Here is an 18,820-nt window from a genome sequence, read left to right as displayed (position 1 = left end):
GTCGCGTCTTCACCCGCTCAAATGGGAAAACCGTCATCACTGTGAGTTCGTTCCCATGTGGCCCTTTCTTTGGGGCCAGGGGGAACCTCGGGACTCTTGAGGAAGGAAGGGACAGGGTCTATGCGGGAACTGCAGACATGCCGTGAGGACTTCCGGACCCCCCTCACTCCCACAGCATCTCAGAAACCACCAAGAACAGAACAAGGACAGATCAGGAGAGGGAGGACGGAGGACCAGCAGAGAAAGCTAAGGGACGTTCTTCCCGTACAGCCCACTGCCATCTCCATCAAAAGGCATGACTTTGAGAACTAGAGGAAACTACTGTCTACCATGATTATTTAGAACAAGTATTTGCAGTTTCTCTGAATTCTTTTTTGGGGGGTGCTGGGGATTGAACTTGGGGGCACTTGACCGCTGAGCCACATCCCCATCCCTATTCTGTATTTAGAGACAGGTCTCACTGAGCTGCTCAGGGCCTCACTGTTGCTGAGTCTGGCTTTGAACCCAGGATCTCCTGCCTCAGCCTCTGGAGCCAGGCGTGTGCCACTGTGCCTGGCCTCTGTCACAGTCTTAAGGACTTTGAAGATTAGCAAGTGGAATCCAAGTGTCAGTCCTGAGTGCCATGCAGATATTCCTTACCCCAAACCTGCAGAGAAGCGAGGATGGCCAAAAAGTTACATTCCTTCTGTCTAGAACTTGATTTTTTAACTGACAACAAAGTCAAAGTGACAGCCAGGATGATATTTCTACCCCTTACAGGCTCATGTCCTCAATCTGAATCCTTAGAGGGCTGCCCGCCCTGTGGAGCCACATGGATCCTTGAGGGCCCAGGACGCCGCAGCTGATGAACACACAAGCACGTCTATTCTTGACGTCCACGAGTGGCTTGAGTGCTGTGCACAATCGCTATGACCAAACCAGAGCCCCAGGTGAGCAATTCTGGAGAAAGACAAGGTCTTCCCATTGGCCTTTTGGAAGAGGCGGAGCAATAGGAAGTGATGGGACGCATCTGCTTGGTACCAGCCACCAAAAGTGAAGATGATGTGACAAAGGCTAGAAAGGAGTCATTTATTAAAAACAAAACAAAACAAAACACTCCAAACCCCTCAGCAGGATTTGAAGAAAACAGAAGAACCCAGCGCCCTGACTGCGGGAGTCCCACCCAGTAACTGTATGCCACAGAGATGACGGCACACCAGTTCAGTGCACGGGGAGGACAGGCAGGCCACAGAGGGGACACTCTACGGAAGGAACTGGGGTGTGTGGGCCCTTCTCCAGCCTCTGTCGTCGGGTCTTTTCAGGACAATGCCAAGCTGAGGGTCACCGAGGTAAAGCACGCGTTGCACCAGGTACCACCAGAGCGAAGACCCCGCGCAGGGCTGGCTCCTGAAGGCAAGGACGTCCTGTTCTTTCTCTGGTTCCTGGAATTTTGGGTCCGTCTCAGACGGCATTTGTTCCCAATACCCAGTTGTCACCACAGGTAAGTCAAGACTATAATCACAACAGCAAGGACAGGATTATGTTGCTTTTTTCCTTTTTTTTTTTTCTTAAGGGAGTGAGGGCATGGAAAATACAGCACACCAATGAAACAAAATGCCAAAAAAAGAAAAAAATACAAAAAAATACAAAATAGAAAAATGTATTTACAGGTAGTACATTACTATGATCAGAAAGCACAAAGACACCTGCTGCTATATTACATGCACTGGTTCAGGAAGAAACTACTAAAAACCCTGCAGGGAGAAGCCTGTAAAAAGAAAAGGACTTTGTTTTAACTTTTCATCCCTAATTTGCTACACTGATCAAACCAAGTTAAGAGTCCCCCAAAGCCCACAGTCTGTCAGTCCAAATGCTATCCTGGTTGGTAACTGCAGGGTCAGTTGTGACGGGGAGATGGCAGCTTATACAAGGAAGCCACAGTAAACTGCTCTACATGCTCAAAATCACAGCAAGCCCCTGTCTGCTACACAGCATGATCTTAGCAGGTTTTAATTTTGTTTATTTGTATATATCTATGTGCGCATGTGTGTATATATATATATGTACGTATGTATAAAAACCGTGCCCTTGTTCACCGCCAATACGACATCTGGGTGGACATGAACTCATTACAACAAATCCTTATGTGTATGTTGTAAGAAGTCACTCAATGTCTGTGGATTTAATAAGTCACTTCACACCACAGAAAATATTTAATAAATCCAAAAAAAGGAAAGAAGAAAATAATGACAGAAGAGCTTCTGTCTCAGTTCTCTGAAACTGAGTCCCCCACAGGAAACTGGTCCCAAAGTTCTGGAGGGTTCACTGAAGAAACTTCGGTTTGCTAATTTTTTTTTTTAATCCTTTTAGTGTTCAAAAAGTTCTAAAACGACTCCTTGCCGTTTGCAGTTTTTAAATAGTCAAATCTCCATCTCCCTGCACGTAACAGTCCGGTGCAGATCCCCAAAAATGGGAGGGAGGGCCTATTACTCTGAAAGGCTCCACCCTACCACTGCAGGAGGACCAGCAGGGCCAGCACCCTTCCCTGCCAACCGGCTTCCTCAGGTGCAGATTCCAGTCACATGCCTGTTCCTTAAACAGGTGACTTCTGAGTACCAGGCCAGCTCTAAGAAGAGGAAACAAAACCACGCGGTGAGAGAAAAGGATGACACCGGCCATCCTGGTCACTTCCCGTGGGATCCATCATACTTCCAGGAACCGGGAGCTACTGGACTTGGAGTGGAATGGCTCAGACCACATCCGCCGTAGGTCACCCTGGGAACGAAGGGACACAGTCAATCCGAGTTAGATTTAGACAGAGGCACACAAAGCCACAAGTCCTTTCTGATTCTCAATCTCAGATTAAACTGCTTCTGTGGGGGCCAGAGAGCAGTCAATAGCTGTGAGAGTGATCTGGCTGTGACATCTGTTACCTGATTGCCAGGGTTGATCTGGCTGATCTGTCTGGCTAGATGGGTGTGTCCCTCCTGAAGCTGCACATTCAGTCCTTGATAAAGGAGGACCGTTCTTCCATCAAGGGCATTCAAGTAGCTGCATCGCCCCCCCCGAACCTCCAAACAGGCTCTCAAAGAGCATTAAACCAAACATAACTTGATTTTAAGGAGAACCTGCTAGAAGAGATGATCTCAGGCTCCTTGAGCAAGAAAGATTTTTAAGAACTCTGTTCCAATTCTAGCCCGATACAGGTTCTAGCCCTGATAGTAACGGCCTTAGGCAGGTTAAGGAACCTTGGCCTGTTTCCTAGCTATAAAAATGAGATGGTGATTCAAATTTGGAAAATGAAGTAATGTGCTCTCTGAATTTAGTTTTTACCATATACTGCTTCAATTCTATTAAATCCTTTTTAATTCTTCCCAAGCCTTAATGCAAGATGATTTAAAAAAGATGTTAGAGTACTAGGGGACTGTTCTTCTTTTCCTTCTGGTTCTGGGGATCAAACCCAGAGCCTCACCGAGCTACACTCCTAGCCCTAGGTACTGCTTTAAGAGAAGTAGTAGGAAGTCCCTGTAGTTGGGCTCTTGGAATTTCAGTCAGTCAATTCATGACCAGCTGGTATAATGGTCTAATCAATCCCATTTTCTACTAATGGCTCTAAGAATCCAGAGAAGTTCACCAATGCCAGGCCAGCGCCCATGACAGTCGAGATCAGGGGCTCAAGCAGAACCCCCTCCAGTGAGGAGAGTATGTGCACAAACCCAAGGTCAGTGCCAAGTTACTGCTTTTGCAGGTTTACATCCACTTCTCTCACCTCATGCCCTGTCCTGGGGATCAAAACCCAGGCATGTGCTGGGAAGACCCTCTACACTGAGCTACAGTCTTAGCCCTCCTCTCACCTTTAAATAGGCCATGGTGAGGAGTGGCAATAAGGTAAATGGCACCAGGTACAGGAGGGCAGGCTGGGCAGCTCGGTGGATGCGAGACGCCACAGTAGCAGTGAGCAGACCTGGAAGGAAAGACATTGGTAAGTGATCCTGAAAGAAGGGAGGCCCTGTCACCTGGGAAACAGGATGTGACACAGTCCAGTCCACAGATAGGGTATGAAATGCCCAGCTCCAGCAGTTAAATGTGGAGCAACTCCAAGGACATGTGACTGGCCCAAGTCCCACTCCTCGCTCAGTGCCTGGTTCAACCCTCCCTTCCACCCTGACTGGGGCTGTTCTCCCTCTGCCTCCTGTGGTGTGTGATGCTGGACTTGAAGGCAGAGCCCTGGGTTCAGGTTCCAACTTTACTATACTTACATGAGCTGTGTAAGGCTGGGGAGGAATTCCCCCTCTGAGCCTCCTATACTGCCTCACGGGAGTAATGCCACTTGCCTTGTCCCTGTCAGGGTTTCTGCCTGGAAGTGAACCCATGTGCACGCAGTGCTGCAGGTGAGCACAGTGCTGATGTTGGGAGGCTTGGGAGAGGTGCTCTTCCCTATCCAATCTACTGTAACGGTCACGGGCATGGAACTGGGCTGTCAGTAGGGGAGCTGGCTGGAGAAACACTGAGCCTGGGGAGAGTCTGAGGTCAGGGGTGACAGAAATATTGACCAAATCAAGGTAAATCTCTGCCATTTACTAAATTCTGTGGTGATTTATGCTGAGCTCAGGGTGCGATCTTGTGTACTGCGTCTGTGGCTCTCAGCTGTGCTGTTCAGTGGGGAGCTGGTCCCACAGCAGAGACGGTGTGCATCATCTCACAGGCTGGGCGGGGTCCTTTTTAGTTATCTGAACAGATAACAGAGTTCCTGCTCTCTAGGTCAGCACCTGCACTTGGAAGACCTGATGTGATCCCAAAGATTGGAGGCCAGCCAGCGAGAGGAGCAGCAGCTCCCAGCACTCTTACCTACAAAGTATCCAATGAGGGTGCAGTGGAAGTAGGAGACCTTCTGCATGCGCCCGGAGATGTTGGCGGGTCCAGAGGCACCACAGGAGTCACCGCTGGCTTGTTTTTTATAGTTGTCATAGCGAAGGACAAAGCACAACAGCAGACCGGGCATCACAATGTCTCCAATGCCCAACATAGAGAAGTGACTGCCCGTGGAGCTGAAATGTGGAGCACATGTTAGGAATGCCACACTCAATCCAATTTCTACTACTGTATAAAGTCTTTTTTTGTGTGGTTGTAGGTGGACAGAATGCCTTTATTTTGTTTATTTCTATTCAGTGCTGAGGATTGAACCCAGTGCCTCACGCATGCTAGGCAAGTGCTCTGCCACTGAGCTCCAGCCCCAGTCTGTCAGCTTTTAAGTAGTCAAAGAACTCATCCAGAGGGCAGAGAGCAATCTCTACTGGTGGACACTAGTTTTACAGTTTAAAGATTAAAAGCCCCTTAGGAACTGGCAGTAGAGGTCTCCAATCCGGGGCCTCAGTGTTTCAGGACAGCAGCTTGTCATGACTGCTGAAGTGATGTGCCCAACACTACCTCCTCTGGAATGTCGGGCAAAGCATGATTTGAGATAGATGCTTATTTGCAGTGTCAATAGTGACCGACTACTCCCAGACACAGGAGATAAAAGCAGCACATTAATTTTGCCATGATTATATTTCCAGGAAATGTTCAATTTTACTATTGGAACATTTATATGAGTGTCTTAAAAGTAAAAATGATCCTGATTCTATTAATATTAGCCAACTTTAGAAAGTGGGAACAAGCTGGGGACAGTGGCACATGCCTATAATTGCAGTGACGTGGGAGGCTGAGACAGGAGGATCGCCAAGTTCAAAGCTAGCTTCAGAAACTTAGGCCCTAAGCGACTCAAATCCTGTCTCAAAAAGGACTGTGATGTGGCTCAGTTGTTAAGGGTCCCTGGGTTCAATCCCCAGGACTAAAAAATTAATAAAACAGGACTAGCAATGATGTTCAGGTGTTTAGTAACATCGATCAAATATAAAACACAACATCCATATCACTCGGTGATGCATCTTGGAAAGTCAAGTCGGTATTCTCAACCTCACTTTTTAGAGACAGTGGCCTCCTAGCTCTTTTCAGTTTAGGGCCAGAATGCTGAAGAGAAGACACACAACCGAGGAAGGAAACGGGATGAGGCCCAACAGCCCAGTCCTACCTTGGGAAGACCAATTTTCCAGGCAGAGACAGGCGAGGAACATCACGCCCAACATTTGGCCCCAGGTGGAGCTTCCGGGATAGAACGTCAAGGGGGTTATCGGCCGGCTGTGTGGCCACCTTCACCATGACATTGCTATTGAAGATGTAGGCTGAGAAAAATACCTGCCAGGGTGGAGAGGTGCCTTTAGTGAAGGGGGCTGCAAGCAACTCGCTTTCAGTATCATCCTTTCTGTTCTCAGAGCAGAGCTCATCAATACTTTCTTTGACTGCATGCTTTGAAGAAAATCTTTGCTCTTCAAGTGTGCCTCCAGGTTTCCCAATGTCTCTCGTGCCCGGAGACTCCCCAACAGTAGAACTGGGTGCTCCCACGCAGGGAAGCTCGTTTGCTGGCTGCCTCCTCCACCCTGAGCTACTGTACCACAGCTCTACGGGGAGAAAGCTCAACCAGCTGTCAGCACCCTGTGAACATGCGCAGGGCTGCAGGGAGTGGCCCAGGGAGCAGGCTCTGGGTACTTGGAGTGGACGGCTTTCAGCAGTGAATGCGTCAACTGCACATGAGGAGAGCAGGGGCTTTCAGGAAACAGATGCTTACCCAAAAGACATCGTAGATGAGAAGCCCTGAGAGGAGCAGGCAGGAAACCTTGAGGCTAGGCAGCCGAACAAAGGCGATCATGGCGACACAGAGACCCATGGCCAGAGCTGGGGAGGAGAGAGCAGTCAGGTTTGTGACTCTTTCCACAAGCTCTTCGGCTTATCCACCCAACAGTCTGTGGTTCCTTCTGAAGTCTGGGGGCCCTGAACTATAATTTTAGGCACTTATACCCACACTCTTGTTGCTGGGCCCCGAGAAGCATCCTGTCTCCCGCTAGATATGGTGCTGGACCATACAGCGGCAGGTCAGGCTCAGTTGAGACCTCCTTGCTTTCATTCCTGGCCATCCCCTGTTGCTGTGGCTGCACTGTCCTTGCTCTAGAGTCAACTGTGCCCTAGACTACATCCCCTTTCCTCCACTCAGGATATCCTTCCAGCCAGTCACTCTTCTCTCTTTACAGGATTTTCCTTTATTAGAAATATTACACATTCGCATTGTATTTTAACACTCACATAAAGATCCCTCCTCAACAAAAAGGTCCTCTGAGCTGTCTCCAAATCCTTCTATTTTCCTTAATACTTACTACAAAAGCAGTAGCTACATTATAGAAATATAGAAAACTAGAGAACACTGTTAAGGTTTCAAAACCTACATTGCCACTCTCCAGAGATAAATGGTGTAAAACATCTTCCCAGAATTTTTTTACACATGTATTTTTATACAGAAAATAAATTTTATTTCTCGGTAGGGAGACTGAAAAGTACAATGTGCTGTCATCTGTCAAGGATTATTTTGCTGTATTGTAACATGGAGGGCATTACACGGTGAGCAAGCCATGTGTATTTTTAAAATACGAGATCACAAAATCATCTTTCCGTTTGGTACTGTGGATTAAACCCAGGGTGCCCTGCCTATCACATAGCTACACCCCCAGACCTTTTTATTTTGAGAGATGTAGTGGCCAAGGCCAGCTTCAAACTTTCGATCCTCCTGCTTCAGTCTCCTGAGTAGCTGGGACTACAGAGGTGCATCACTGCTCCTGGCTAAAAAATTTTTTTTATATACTAGGGATTAGTCCAGGGGTGTTATATTCTCTAGCCTTCTATATTTTTTTGAGACAGGATCTTGCTAAGTTGCTGAGGCTGGCTTAAAACTTGCAATCCTCCTGTCTCAGCCTCTCAAGTTACTGGAATTTCGAGCACCTGCCACCACATTCAGCTAAAATCTGCTTTAAAGCCAACAATTATGAGTTTCCATTTCAATGAATTTTCATCTCAATCAAACGTCTCTAATAGACTCCAGAGTGTCTCTTATATACAGTTTGTCTAAGCCAGTATCCAGTTCAGGATCTTTATGTTTTTTAAATCTTTTTCAATCAGCAGGTTTTTTTTTAAAAAATATATTTTTAGCTATAGTTGGACACAATACCTTTATTATTTTTATATGGTGCTGAGGATCGAACCCAGGGCCTTCCACGTGCTAGGCGAGTGCTCTACCGCTGAGCCACAACACCAGCCCCCAATCAGCGGTCTTTTTAATGAGATGGGAGCTAAGATGGGAACTATGTGTCCTACAGTATGTTTTACTTTCCTGGTTTTCCCCTTATTGTGGTAGTTGGTTATTTCCCCTCTTCCACTCGCTTTCTGAAAGTCAGACATTATTACCTGAAGATTGACTAGATCATATTCACCTCTTTCACCCGTTCCTCAAAGGCTTCATCTCTGCTACTTCAGAGTTTCTTGGGGCTGCTAAGGACCCTCCTGTTGTTAAGCGCAGCAAGGAACCCTTGTGCTCATCTCAGCTGATCTGTACATGACCATCGATGGCTTCCGGCTCCCTTTTCACATGGCTTTCAGGAAAGTGCACACTCCTGGTTCCTCTCCTGTATCTGCTTTTTAGGTTTTGCTGTAGCTCTTCCTCAGTTCCCAGACCCTGAACCTGCCCTCTCAATTTTGCTCTTACCTCTGCTTCACTTCCTTGATCATCTCCTCCAATCTCAGTCTATCACACATTTTTATTTCCAGTCTGTATCTCAACTTTCAACTTCTGATTCATACAGACTAGGGCTAAGTGAAATACTTCCTTGAATGTCCAACAGGCCTCTCACATTTAATCTATCACAAGTTCTTCTCCAAATTGGTTCCCACCAGAGTAGAGTGTCTATATTTATTCTCTTAGTTGTGCAGACCAAAATCTGTGGGTCATTTTGGAATACTCTCTTATAACACTTGGTACAAGCTACGCTATCTCTAGCCTGGACTGCTACAGTAACCACCTGGTCTCTCTGCCTCTACCTGGCCCTACATAGTCTCTTCACACAGCAGAGGTTCTTAAACTTGAGCACCAAGAGAAGCTCCTTGAGGACAAGGTTCACTGCACACATATATCTATAGTTTTTCAACAACCGCAGCACTGGCTTTTCCAGATATAATAAAGAAGCTCCATATTGTTTGAAAACTTCCCAAGACTCCCTGATAGCTGAAAGTTAAGTTTATTTGTAAAGCTAAGTGTAAATTAACCAAAAGTGTTAGGGAAGTAAATTATAAATTGTAGTTATTTAGGTAGTCATTTTAAATTAATTACTGACATCTCTGTATCACCTTGTCTTCCACAACGAGGAAGGTCAGGGGTAAAGACAATGATATGTTAAACTGAGCTACAAGTGTTCTCAACAAGGAATATACAATCTGTGGGGTCTTAAGCAGTGCCCCTGTTCTTAGAGGACCTTGAGATATCCATACCTATGCAGACTAAGCACCAGAGTCTAGCATTTTAAAATAAAATAAATAAAAATATCAACTTTTCGATTCCTAGCACTAAACATTTCTTGGCGATAGGGTAGTAGCAACTGCTTTAAAATGAGGGGCTGGATTAGATATGTATCAAGATTCTGTTAGTCCCTAAACTGGTCAGGGGATGCACACAGTGAACCTGGTTCAACAATCCTTGAAACACTAAGTTGTGTGGACTCAAGATTCATCAGCTACACGTCTGTAATCCCAGTAGCTCAAGAGGCTGAGGCAGGAGGATTTCAAGTTCAAAGCCAGTCTATACAACTTAGTGAGGACCTAAGCAACTCAGTGAGACCCTGTCTCTAAATAAAACATACAAAAAAGGTTGGGGATGTGGCTCAGTGGTTAAGTGCCCCTGGTTTCAAACCCCAGTACCAAAACAAACAAACAAACAAAACATCAGCTTGGGCTGGGGTATAGTTCAGTGGTATAGCGCTTGCCTGGGGCATTCTAGGCCCTGGGTTTGATTCCTAGCACCTCAACAGACAACCTATCAGCTTTTAGCCAACAGACCACCATGGACTAGTCAAATAATTCCAAGCTTTCCCAAATTTAAAAGGTTAATTTGCCACATGAAACTGAGAGTAGATGAAGAGTAGATGAAGTTCTAGGTTTCAGTTTAAGAAAATGCTCAAGTCCACTTTTAGTATGAAAACTTCATATAGCACTGCAAAACATCTATCAGCCTATTTCCACTACACATTAACTTCAAAGGATAGCTGTTAACTAAAAATGCTCATTTAAAAAACCTCACTCCCAAATCTCACTTGTCCACAAGATAAACTGATTCTGCAGAGGATCCTTGGAAATTTAATTTCCATGCTGACAGCAACCTATTTCAGGATGTTACAGATCAGGGCAAGAAGCTACACTCTTGTAGTAGCAGAAAAGAAGACAAACACGTATCAAATACTAATCCGAGAAACAAAAACCTCAAAGGCTTTCTTAAAAATTCTACTCACAAAAGCAGCTTAGTGTAAACTGGTTAAAAAAAAACAGGTTCTTGTACAAATAGAGGGAAATTGCAGCAACAATTGAAAATGCAGAAAAAAATCTACTGGGTAGGCCAATTAGGGCCTAAAAAATAAATTTATAATCCCTTTTATCAGGTTCTGTCCAAATTTGATCATGAACAGAACATCTTTGGTTTTGAATAAATTCTGATAGTTGATGCAAGTGTTTTAAACAAATCATAAATATAAAAACACCTAACCCCCAATATCCTACTCAGCACACGTAAGGTCCATCATAGAAAGCAGACAGATCCTATCAGCGTAACTTAGTCACTCCTGAACTTGAGGCCTGGATGGCAGGTATCACTTTGGGTGGTTCTGTGCTTAGAGACCCTGAATGACAACTCATGGTAACTGGCAGAGTACAGGCTTGGCAGCTGGATTAACCTCGCGGTTGCTTGGAATGAAAACAGGAGTAGATGCCATCCATACCTGTAGTTTTCTGATTTTCAAATTCCTTCATTAAAAATTCTTTAGATAGTATTACAAGTAAGTATAAAGCTGATTATATTTAACCTGCTTCCCTTCTCAACCACCAAAGGAAAGGAAAAGGTGAGCAGATTTTATGAGACAGACAAGAGTCATTAGAAGTTTCTTGAGATTAAGAAAGTGAACTGAGAAAAACGACAGCAGGGTCTTAAAGTTTTCTAATGTTACCAGAATGACTTGAAGAAGGATAAGAGATTTTTGGAAAGGTATTTTCAAGGTGGTTTGGTAGTTAAGTAAGAAATATACACAGAAGCTCTGTAACTTAGAGTCTAAGTCACTTGTCCGAACACAGTTACCTCATATGCAAACTGGGAACCATAACTGTTCCAACTTCCGAGAGTTATATTAAGGATTACATGAGGTAATTCAGTGGAGCACCCAGTGCATAAAAAACACTCAATGAATTTTAGTTGTTATTATCATTATTTCATCATCATCATCATCATCATCAATGAAGGGGAATTCTCATATGCTGTGCACAGGAGCCTAAACTGCTATGGCTTTTCAAAACCCATATGTTATAGTAACTCCACGTCTAGGAATTCATCTTTAAAAAATTAGCTAGGTTGGGGATGGGGATATAGTTCAGGGGCAGATAATGTATTAGGTCCTCAGGTTAATACCCAGTAGAGCAGGGGAAGCGGGGGGAGAATCTAAGTGATCTGAAATATACAAGAGGTAGAACAAGTATTTTTACCTCAGGATTATTTATAACAGGAAAAGATTAAAAAACAATCTAAAGATAACAGCAATAATAAAATAATTCACACATTATTCATTAACAGCACAAAACAGGGGAAATAACTGATGAATGAATTAAAAAACTCTGGTAATGGAATAATATTCAGTCATAAAAAAAAGAGCACCCATACAGGTTATGAAATATTTACAACTTAGAAAACATGTTGCTAAGTGGAAGAAGTCAGACAAAGAAGGCCATGTAAGTGTCCAAAATAGAGAAATTCAGACAGAAAATAAGATGCCTGGGGCTATGGAGGGGTGGAGTCTGACAGCTGTGAGTATAGGTTTTAGGGTATGAGGAATAAAAATGCTCCACAACTGACTGCAATGATGGTTCTGCAACTGCACAAACTTAAGTTATCCACAAAATCATGTTAAGTCAAATCAGTCTGTTTACATTTAGTTACTTACCATCCATGAGAAGCCAGTGGCCAGTGAGAACCCAGATGAGGACAAGCATGACAGACAAAGAGAAGGACAGTAACTCAGCAGCAGTGAAACGCCCGCAGCAACCAAAGGAAATCCTGGAAAACACACAGCATTTACTAGAGGGGCAGGCACACTGCATTCAGCACCCTGGCGCTTCATGATCAGAAATAAGGATGGCTGGATGAGAATAGTAGGCAACACCTCGATACCTGGAAATCTAAAAGACCCAAGGGTGAACTATGAAAACTCAAGAGGAACTGTACTTTTCCGATTTGATAATATTATTATTATTTGGTACTGGGATTGATTGAACTCAATCACTGAGCCATATCCCCAGTCCTATTTTGTATTTAGAGGCAGGGTCTCACTGACTTGCTTAGGGCCTCGCCACTGCTGAGGCTGGTTTTCAACCTGTGATCCTCCTGACTCCGCCTCCCAAGCTGCTGGGATGACAGGCATGTGCACCACTGTGCCGGGTGATAATGTACTTTTGAGACCAAATTATCAACATGGGAGTTTAAGAGTTGTGACAAGCTAGGCATAGTGGCACATGCCTGTAATTTCAATGACTCAATGACTTGAGAGGCTGAGGCAGAAAGATCTTGAGTTCAAGGCCAATCTCAGCAACTCAAAATATAAATGAATACTGACTGGGGATGGAGTCAGTGGTAGAGCACATCTGGGTTTAATCTTCAGTAGTATAATAAACAAGAACTCTGGAGAAGCTAAGAGGGAAAATTCTATTCTTAAGTGGAAAACAAACTGAAGAATGCCAACAGTTCAATTCATTTAATAAAGGCAAATAAATATCTGTATGATGATAAATATATTTGGTTATCACTAAATATAAATATATCACTAAAATAAATATATTTGGTTATCATCTGGTTATCCTGGGAAAATCAGCTGCTCCCAGTGAACATTTCCACGTGCACACATAATACACCACATCCCCATTAGCATAAACTTAGTTCCCACAAGCAATGATTTTAGGAGCTGAGGTGTGAATGCTATCATTATGCCAAAGGGCACCCAAAAGGAAAGGCAAAGAATATCTGAATTGAACCACTATGCTCACACCCGTTAGGTCACCAGTAAAGGAATGGAAGTGTTCACCAAAAGAAAACTGCTCCTCTTTCAAAATCTAAGCAGGGGCATAACTGCAAGGACTCCTAATTTCTAAGATTTGTTTTTATTTTCTTTGCCATGAAAAGGTACAAAAGGAAGTACTATATTCTAGTTTTAAAAGATCAAACATCTGGCTTCTCAATCTCTTGATATTACTATGCTTTGGTCAACACTAGAAATTTAAAACTCCTAATAGTGCTACCAAGCATGAAAGAAAAACACAAATTTATAACTAAGAGCAAAGTTCCAAGTCCTTACTTGTTCTGAGGTGAACAGGGTCTTGTTAAATACTGGCACATCGGGAGAAGAAGAAAAGCGAAAGCTATCGTTGCAAGAACTAGAGAAAGAAAGGGTATGGTTAATTTTTGTTTAAAGAAATCTATTATTTAAAAAATGGCATTTTTAGAAACAGTCATTTCCCAAAACAAGTGGAAATGATTTAATTGACCAGAGAATCTTTCTTTACTATTGAACAAATAACTTCCTTAAAACAAAAATACCTGGTTTGAATTAGGGATAATATGACTAGATTTTCTCATTCTCTCCTAACTCAGTAAGAAAAGATAAATAATGGTTTGGGGGATGGCCTAATAAGTCTTGCATTTTTTTTTTTTTTTTTTGGTATTTCCATCATCTCTTAGCTTGAAAACAGATCAGAGAGTTGACCCTTTAATTATTTTAATTAGCTAGCAATGTTTTTATCTACAGAAGCATTTGTAGAGGCTGCCAATGATCGCTACACCAAACTGGACCTTCTGGTAACCAAACCAATACTGTTCTGGTGTCATAAAGCTCATGAATATTCAAATCCCTAGCATTTTTTTCAGACTGTGTTGACAGGTCTGAATATCAGGTGGTTCATGAAGGAGGTCTAAAGGGTGTAAAAAACTGAAATATAATGAAGAAAAACTTGCATAATTTTTGAACAATTATCTTTAAAAAGGTGAATTTTTTTCCCCCTTTCAGTGTGCTAAGAACAGACAGAGAAACTAACTTACCTGCTGTACATATTGTAAAAACTACTTGAACTGAGTCAAAGAAGAAAAACATTACTAGGAGAGAGACGGATGCTCCAATTGGAAGAAACAGAGCCTGGGTAGAGTCAATTGTTTGGATACCTGAAAGACAGAAAACAGGACACGTTAACCACTTACTACACTATGCTCTTGCATTTTATGTGTAACATGCACTATGCCCTTGCATTATATATACATTAACTCATTAAAGTATGGTTCTTGGGATAACTACCTCATGTATGGACTACCGAGGCCCCAGTGAGATTAGGAGCTCTCTGCTCTCCTCGGCACCTTCCCTGTAGGGATGCCCAGGAAACACTTGTTGAATTACACAGTATTACAGGATGCAAAAACAAAACCAAACAAAAATCCCAGAATCAAGAACATTAATAGGCAGTGCTGGGAACAGTGGTATATACGTGTGATCCCTGTTACTGAATCTGAGGTAGGTGGATTACAAATAAGAAAGACTCTGTCTCAAAATGAAAATATCTAGGGATAGAGCTCAGGTGAAGTTCCTGGTTCAATCCCCAAGGGGAGAAGGAGGTACCATTAAGAGGTAGTAAAAATCCAGTTTAGTCCATTTGAGTGTATTTGTGGTTCTGCGTACAGGTTTGGTTAAAAGAGGTGATTTTAACCCAGTGACTAAAGTAATCTATGGATTTAATATACTTATATTTACTCTGGTGGGGAGGATGACGAACAAGACTTTGCTGTAAACAGTGAATCAGAAAAATTATTTTCTAAGAACACTTTAAGGTACTAGAATGGGAGATTAATGGGGGACAATGTCTTGGGATAGAACAGGATTTAGCCCAGTGGTTCTCAAATTTTGGCTGCTGCTCACTGAAATAACTTGGAGAGGTTTTTTTTTTTTTTTTTTTTTTTTTTTTTTTTAAATCAAAATGCCCAGGTTCAACCTCAGACCAAATAAACTGAAACCTCTGGGGATTACACCCAGCTGAAACACTCCCCAGAAAACTTTAATTTGCATCCAGGCTTAAGAACCACTAATAAAGTACTTGGTAGAGAAGGAAAACACGGGAAAATATGATAATCACTGAACGAAGAGGAAACACTATGGGTTTTGTCTTATATGCTGCCTACTTCCAAATTAACTGTCTTGATGTCATCAAGAAAAGTGTATGAAAGGGACCTAAGAAATAGCCATATGACTATTACAATAGAAATATTAGAAATAGCAGTTTCTCTTCAATAAATTAAGGCTACAAATAAAATATGCAACAGGGATGAACATAAGTAGATATGAAAGGTTGCAATGATGAACCAACGTTTAAAAACTATTCTGGGACTGGGGTTATGGCTCAGCAGTAAAGCACTTGCCCAGCAAGTGAAGCCCTAGGTTCAATCCTCAGCACCACATAAAAATATATTAATTACTTAAAGATAGTGTATCCAACTACAACTAAAAAATAAATATTAAAAACAAACTATCCTGAAGCATTTAAACTTGTCTGTTCCCCAAAAGCTACTTAGGGATTTTTGTGAAATAAAATACTAAATATTTCTTGGCAGTTAGATAAATGAGTCAAACAATTCATTTAGGGATGAGGCAGTTCAATTTAGGAAAAGTGATCTAGGTGTCATGACAAACAGAACTGATCTGGGAAATGGTTTGTCCTGAGCACAAGTTTGGCTTGTGTGCCACACTTGGGCTGGGATGGGGGTGCTCTTAATAGTAGTTCAAAGAGGAACTAGAGGAAACTACAGATTTTCAGATGCCTTTCACAACAGAAAATAATGTTCCACAAAAGATCATTTACTACAAGAAACAAATTGTTTTATAAGAATCCATACATTTAAAAACACATACCCATATCTGCCTCTTTTGTAAAACAAAGCATCTTATAATCTACAGATAAACTATATTAGTTCAAAATATGAACAGAAAAATTAATTTCCTGGTAGAATATAAAGATTATAGTGACTAGGGTATATAAGGTATGCTTACAATCTAAATTTTAGTCTATAATCAATATGTAAAACTAAATACAAAGAAAGAACCTTTCTAGAATGTTAAAAAAATGCAGATTTTCATTTCTGAAAACAAATTTAAACCAGGAGGCAATGTTACAAAGCAAATAAAGCTCCTTTAGTTGCTGACAATATGCCACTTAAAATAATATACATGACTTCAATACTGAACTTCATAAAGGATAGGAGACAATGGTACTGAAACGGAAAGAGTGAATTAATCAAAAATTCTAGCCACACTCGTTGACTTAAAAAACAAACAAAACAGAGCAAAGTTAAACAGAGCAGCCATCACTGGGAAGACTTCCAAAGTCCAACTATGTTATTTTTAAAGTCCAAAATCAACTTAAGTGGGTGTGGTGATGGAATTAAAAATTATATATGGCGGGCTGGGGCTGGGGCTCAGTGGTAGAGCACTTGCATAGCATGTGTGAGGCTCTGGGTTTGATTCTCAGCACCACATATAAATAAATAAAATAAAAGTCCACTGACAACTAAAAAAACTTTTTAAAAAATTATATGTGGCAACATTATTTTTAGTATCCAATGGAATAAATTACTAATTTTATACCTTTTACCAAACACTTCTTATACATTAAGCAACAGGCGGGATTAAAAAAAAACCTTTCTAGATCTTATGGAATTTACAGTCTAAGTGGAAAAATTAAACAGATGTATGCCTACTCATGAAGAGAATTTCAATTGTACATTTCCATCAATCTTCATAGTTCAAATATAAGTGAAGTAAAGGACCTTAAGATGTCACATAATGTGGGGTACGTGGCCTTTTCTTAAATGAAGGAATGACATGCTGGGGGAAAACTATACAGGCCTCTTGGGGCAGATGCAGGAGTTAGAACAAGTCAGCGGAAATCAGGAAGGACCTGGAGGGAAGTCCCTCCCTGCTGCAACTTTCTGTTTTTATTTTAACACTCACAGATAAGTGAAAAAAACCCAGGGACCTGAGTGGATCATCACATACCTAATACCAACCCTGGGAGCCTTTGTGGTATCCCTCCTGTCACCACCCTCTCTCTTTCCCCCAAAGGGAACTGCTGTACTGACTTTTGATAATCTCTTCTTGCTTTGTTTTCCACCCAAGCAGGAACACTTAAATATATTCATGTTTATTTTGCCTGTTTTTTTAAGCTTCATATATACTAGATCTGTAGTATGTATTTTTGTGTCTGGCTTATTTCATGCAACATTATTTCTGACAATCATGCATGCTGTTGTATCAGCTCAATTTCATTGTATGAATGTTAAAATTTATCTATAAATGTTTAACATTTGAGTTGTTTCCAATTTTTTGGCCTATTATAAACTGTGCTGCTTTTGAGTGTTCTGGTTATGGTTTTGGTGCACATGTGCTTATATTTGCAGGTATATAATTAAAAATGGGGCTGGGGCTGTAGCTCAGTGGTAGAGCGCTTGCCTAGCGTGTGTGAGGCACTGGGTTTGATCCTTAGCACCACATAAAAAACAAATAAAATCAAGGCATTCTGTCCATCTGTAACTACAAAAACAAACAAAAAATTTAGGAGCAACACTGCTATGTCAAAATGTATTTATTTATTTATTAATTTTTAAAGGGAGGACAAAGGGCTTTTTTCTTTTGGTGCTAGGGATTGAACCCAAGGCCTCATGCATGATAGACAAGTGCTCTTCCATTGAGCTAAATCCCCAAGCACCCCTGGATGCTTATATTTTTTCCTTTAGTAGATAATGTCAAAATGTTTTTTCAAAGAGATTGAGCCAATGTATATTCTCATTAGTAGTTCAAGAGGGTTCTCATTCTATATCCTAACATTTGGTGAGATCAGGGTTTAATTTTAGATATTCTGGTGTGTGTGTAGCACTATTTCATTATGGGTGTAATTTCGGGTTTTTTAAGGAGCTGAGTGGTGCCTTGTTCTCCTCTCTCCCTGACTTCCCTGTTGAGCTGCCTAGAGGGGTGACGTATTTCTATAACATGAAGTAGTAATTCCCCAGTCTGGTCCTGCACTCTAGGGAACCCTGTAGGGATCAATATGAAGTAATATGACCTCCATTTTGTTAGTTCTGATAGGAATCACATGGTCCATCTAATCCATCAAGTCATCATTAACACTTCTTCTTCTAGCTTGTTTTATAATCAAGGCCAATTGAATCATTTCTGATATAGCCATAGCATGTGACCTACACATAAACCTTCAACCTCGACTCTCCACCAATGATGCCGTCCTACACTTCTACTTTTCCTTACTCTCAAGCTTTTTTCACTCTTGAGTGGGCAACTGCAATGTTTTAAAGAAAACTCTCTATGTGGTCACTTTGTCCTCCAACAAGTCTGAAATACTCTCAGGAAAAAAAAAATTGCTGAGGCTGGCCTTGAACTTACAATCACTGCTGCCTCAGCCTCTGGAGTTGCTGAGATTACAGGCATGTGCCACCATGCTCAACTCTTAGAAAAATCTTAACACCAACACACCTTCCTTTTTTTAGAAACTTCCCACCAATTCTTCTGTGTTGTCAATCATTTTGGATTCCAATTTCCTTAGCAATCTCTTGTGTTTCTCTGTTCATTTTCTGGTT

General features: G+C 42.0%; 1 protein-coding gene across 3 annotated transcripts in view; it reads right to left on the bottom strand.

Annotated features, from left to right (window-relative positions):
- Positions 1–1,054: 1,054 nt before the first annotated feature.
- The window catches only part of Sppl3 (signal peptide peptidase like 3), a 110,071-nt gene continuing 92,305 nt past the window's right edge, over positions 1,055–18,820 (bottom strand). For all 3 annotated transcript variants that reach the window (XM_078038989.1, XM_078038990.1, XM_040289384.2), the window contains 8 exons: positions 14,234–14,353; positions 13,494–13,572; positions 12,090–12,202; positions 6,644–6,750; positions 6,050–6,213; positions 4,828–5,027; positions 3,834–3,943; positions 1,055–2,754 (listed from right to left, as the gene is read on the bottom strand). In XM_078038989.1, coding sequence (XP_077895115.1) covers positions 2,683–2,754; positions 3,834–3,943; positions 4,828–5,027; positions 6,050–6,213; positions 6,644–6,750; positions 12,090–12,202; positions 13,494–13,572; positions 14,234–14,353 — 965 coding nt within the window. In that variant the 3' untranslated portion in view covers positions 1,055–2,682. The remainder of the gene's footprint in view (positions 2,755–3,833; positions 3,944–4,827; positions 5,028–6,049; positions 6,214–6,643; positions 6,751–12,089; positions 12,203–13,493; positions 13,573–14,233; positions 14,354–18,820) is intronic.

The sequence above is a fragment of the Ictidomys tridecemlineatus genome, chromosome 2 (assembly GCF_052094955.1).
Source record: "Ictidomys tridecemlineatus isolate mIctTri1 chromosome 2, mIctTri1.hap1, whole genome shotgun sequence".
NCBI classification, from domain to species: domain Eukaryota; kingdom Metazoa; phylum Chordata; class Mammalia; order Rodentia; family Sciuridae; genus Ictidomys; species Ictidomys tridecemlineatus.
The sequence above is the reverse complement of the archived record's forward strand: the minus strand, read 5'-3'. Positions and strand labels throughout refer to the sequence as shown.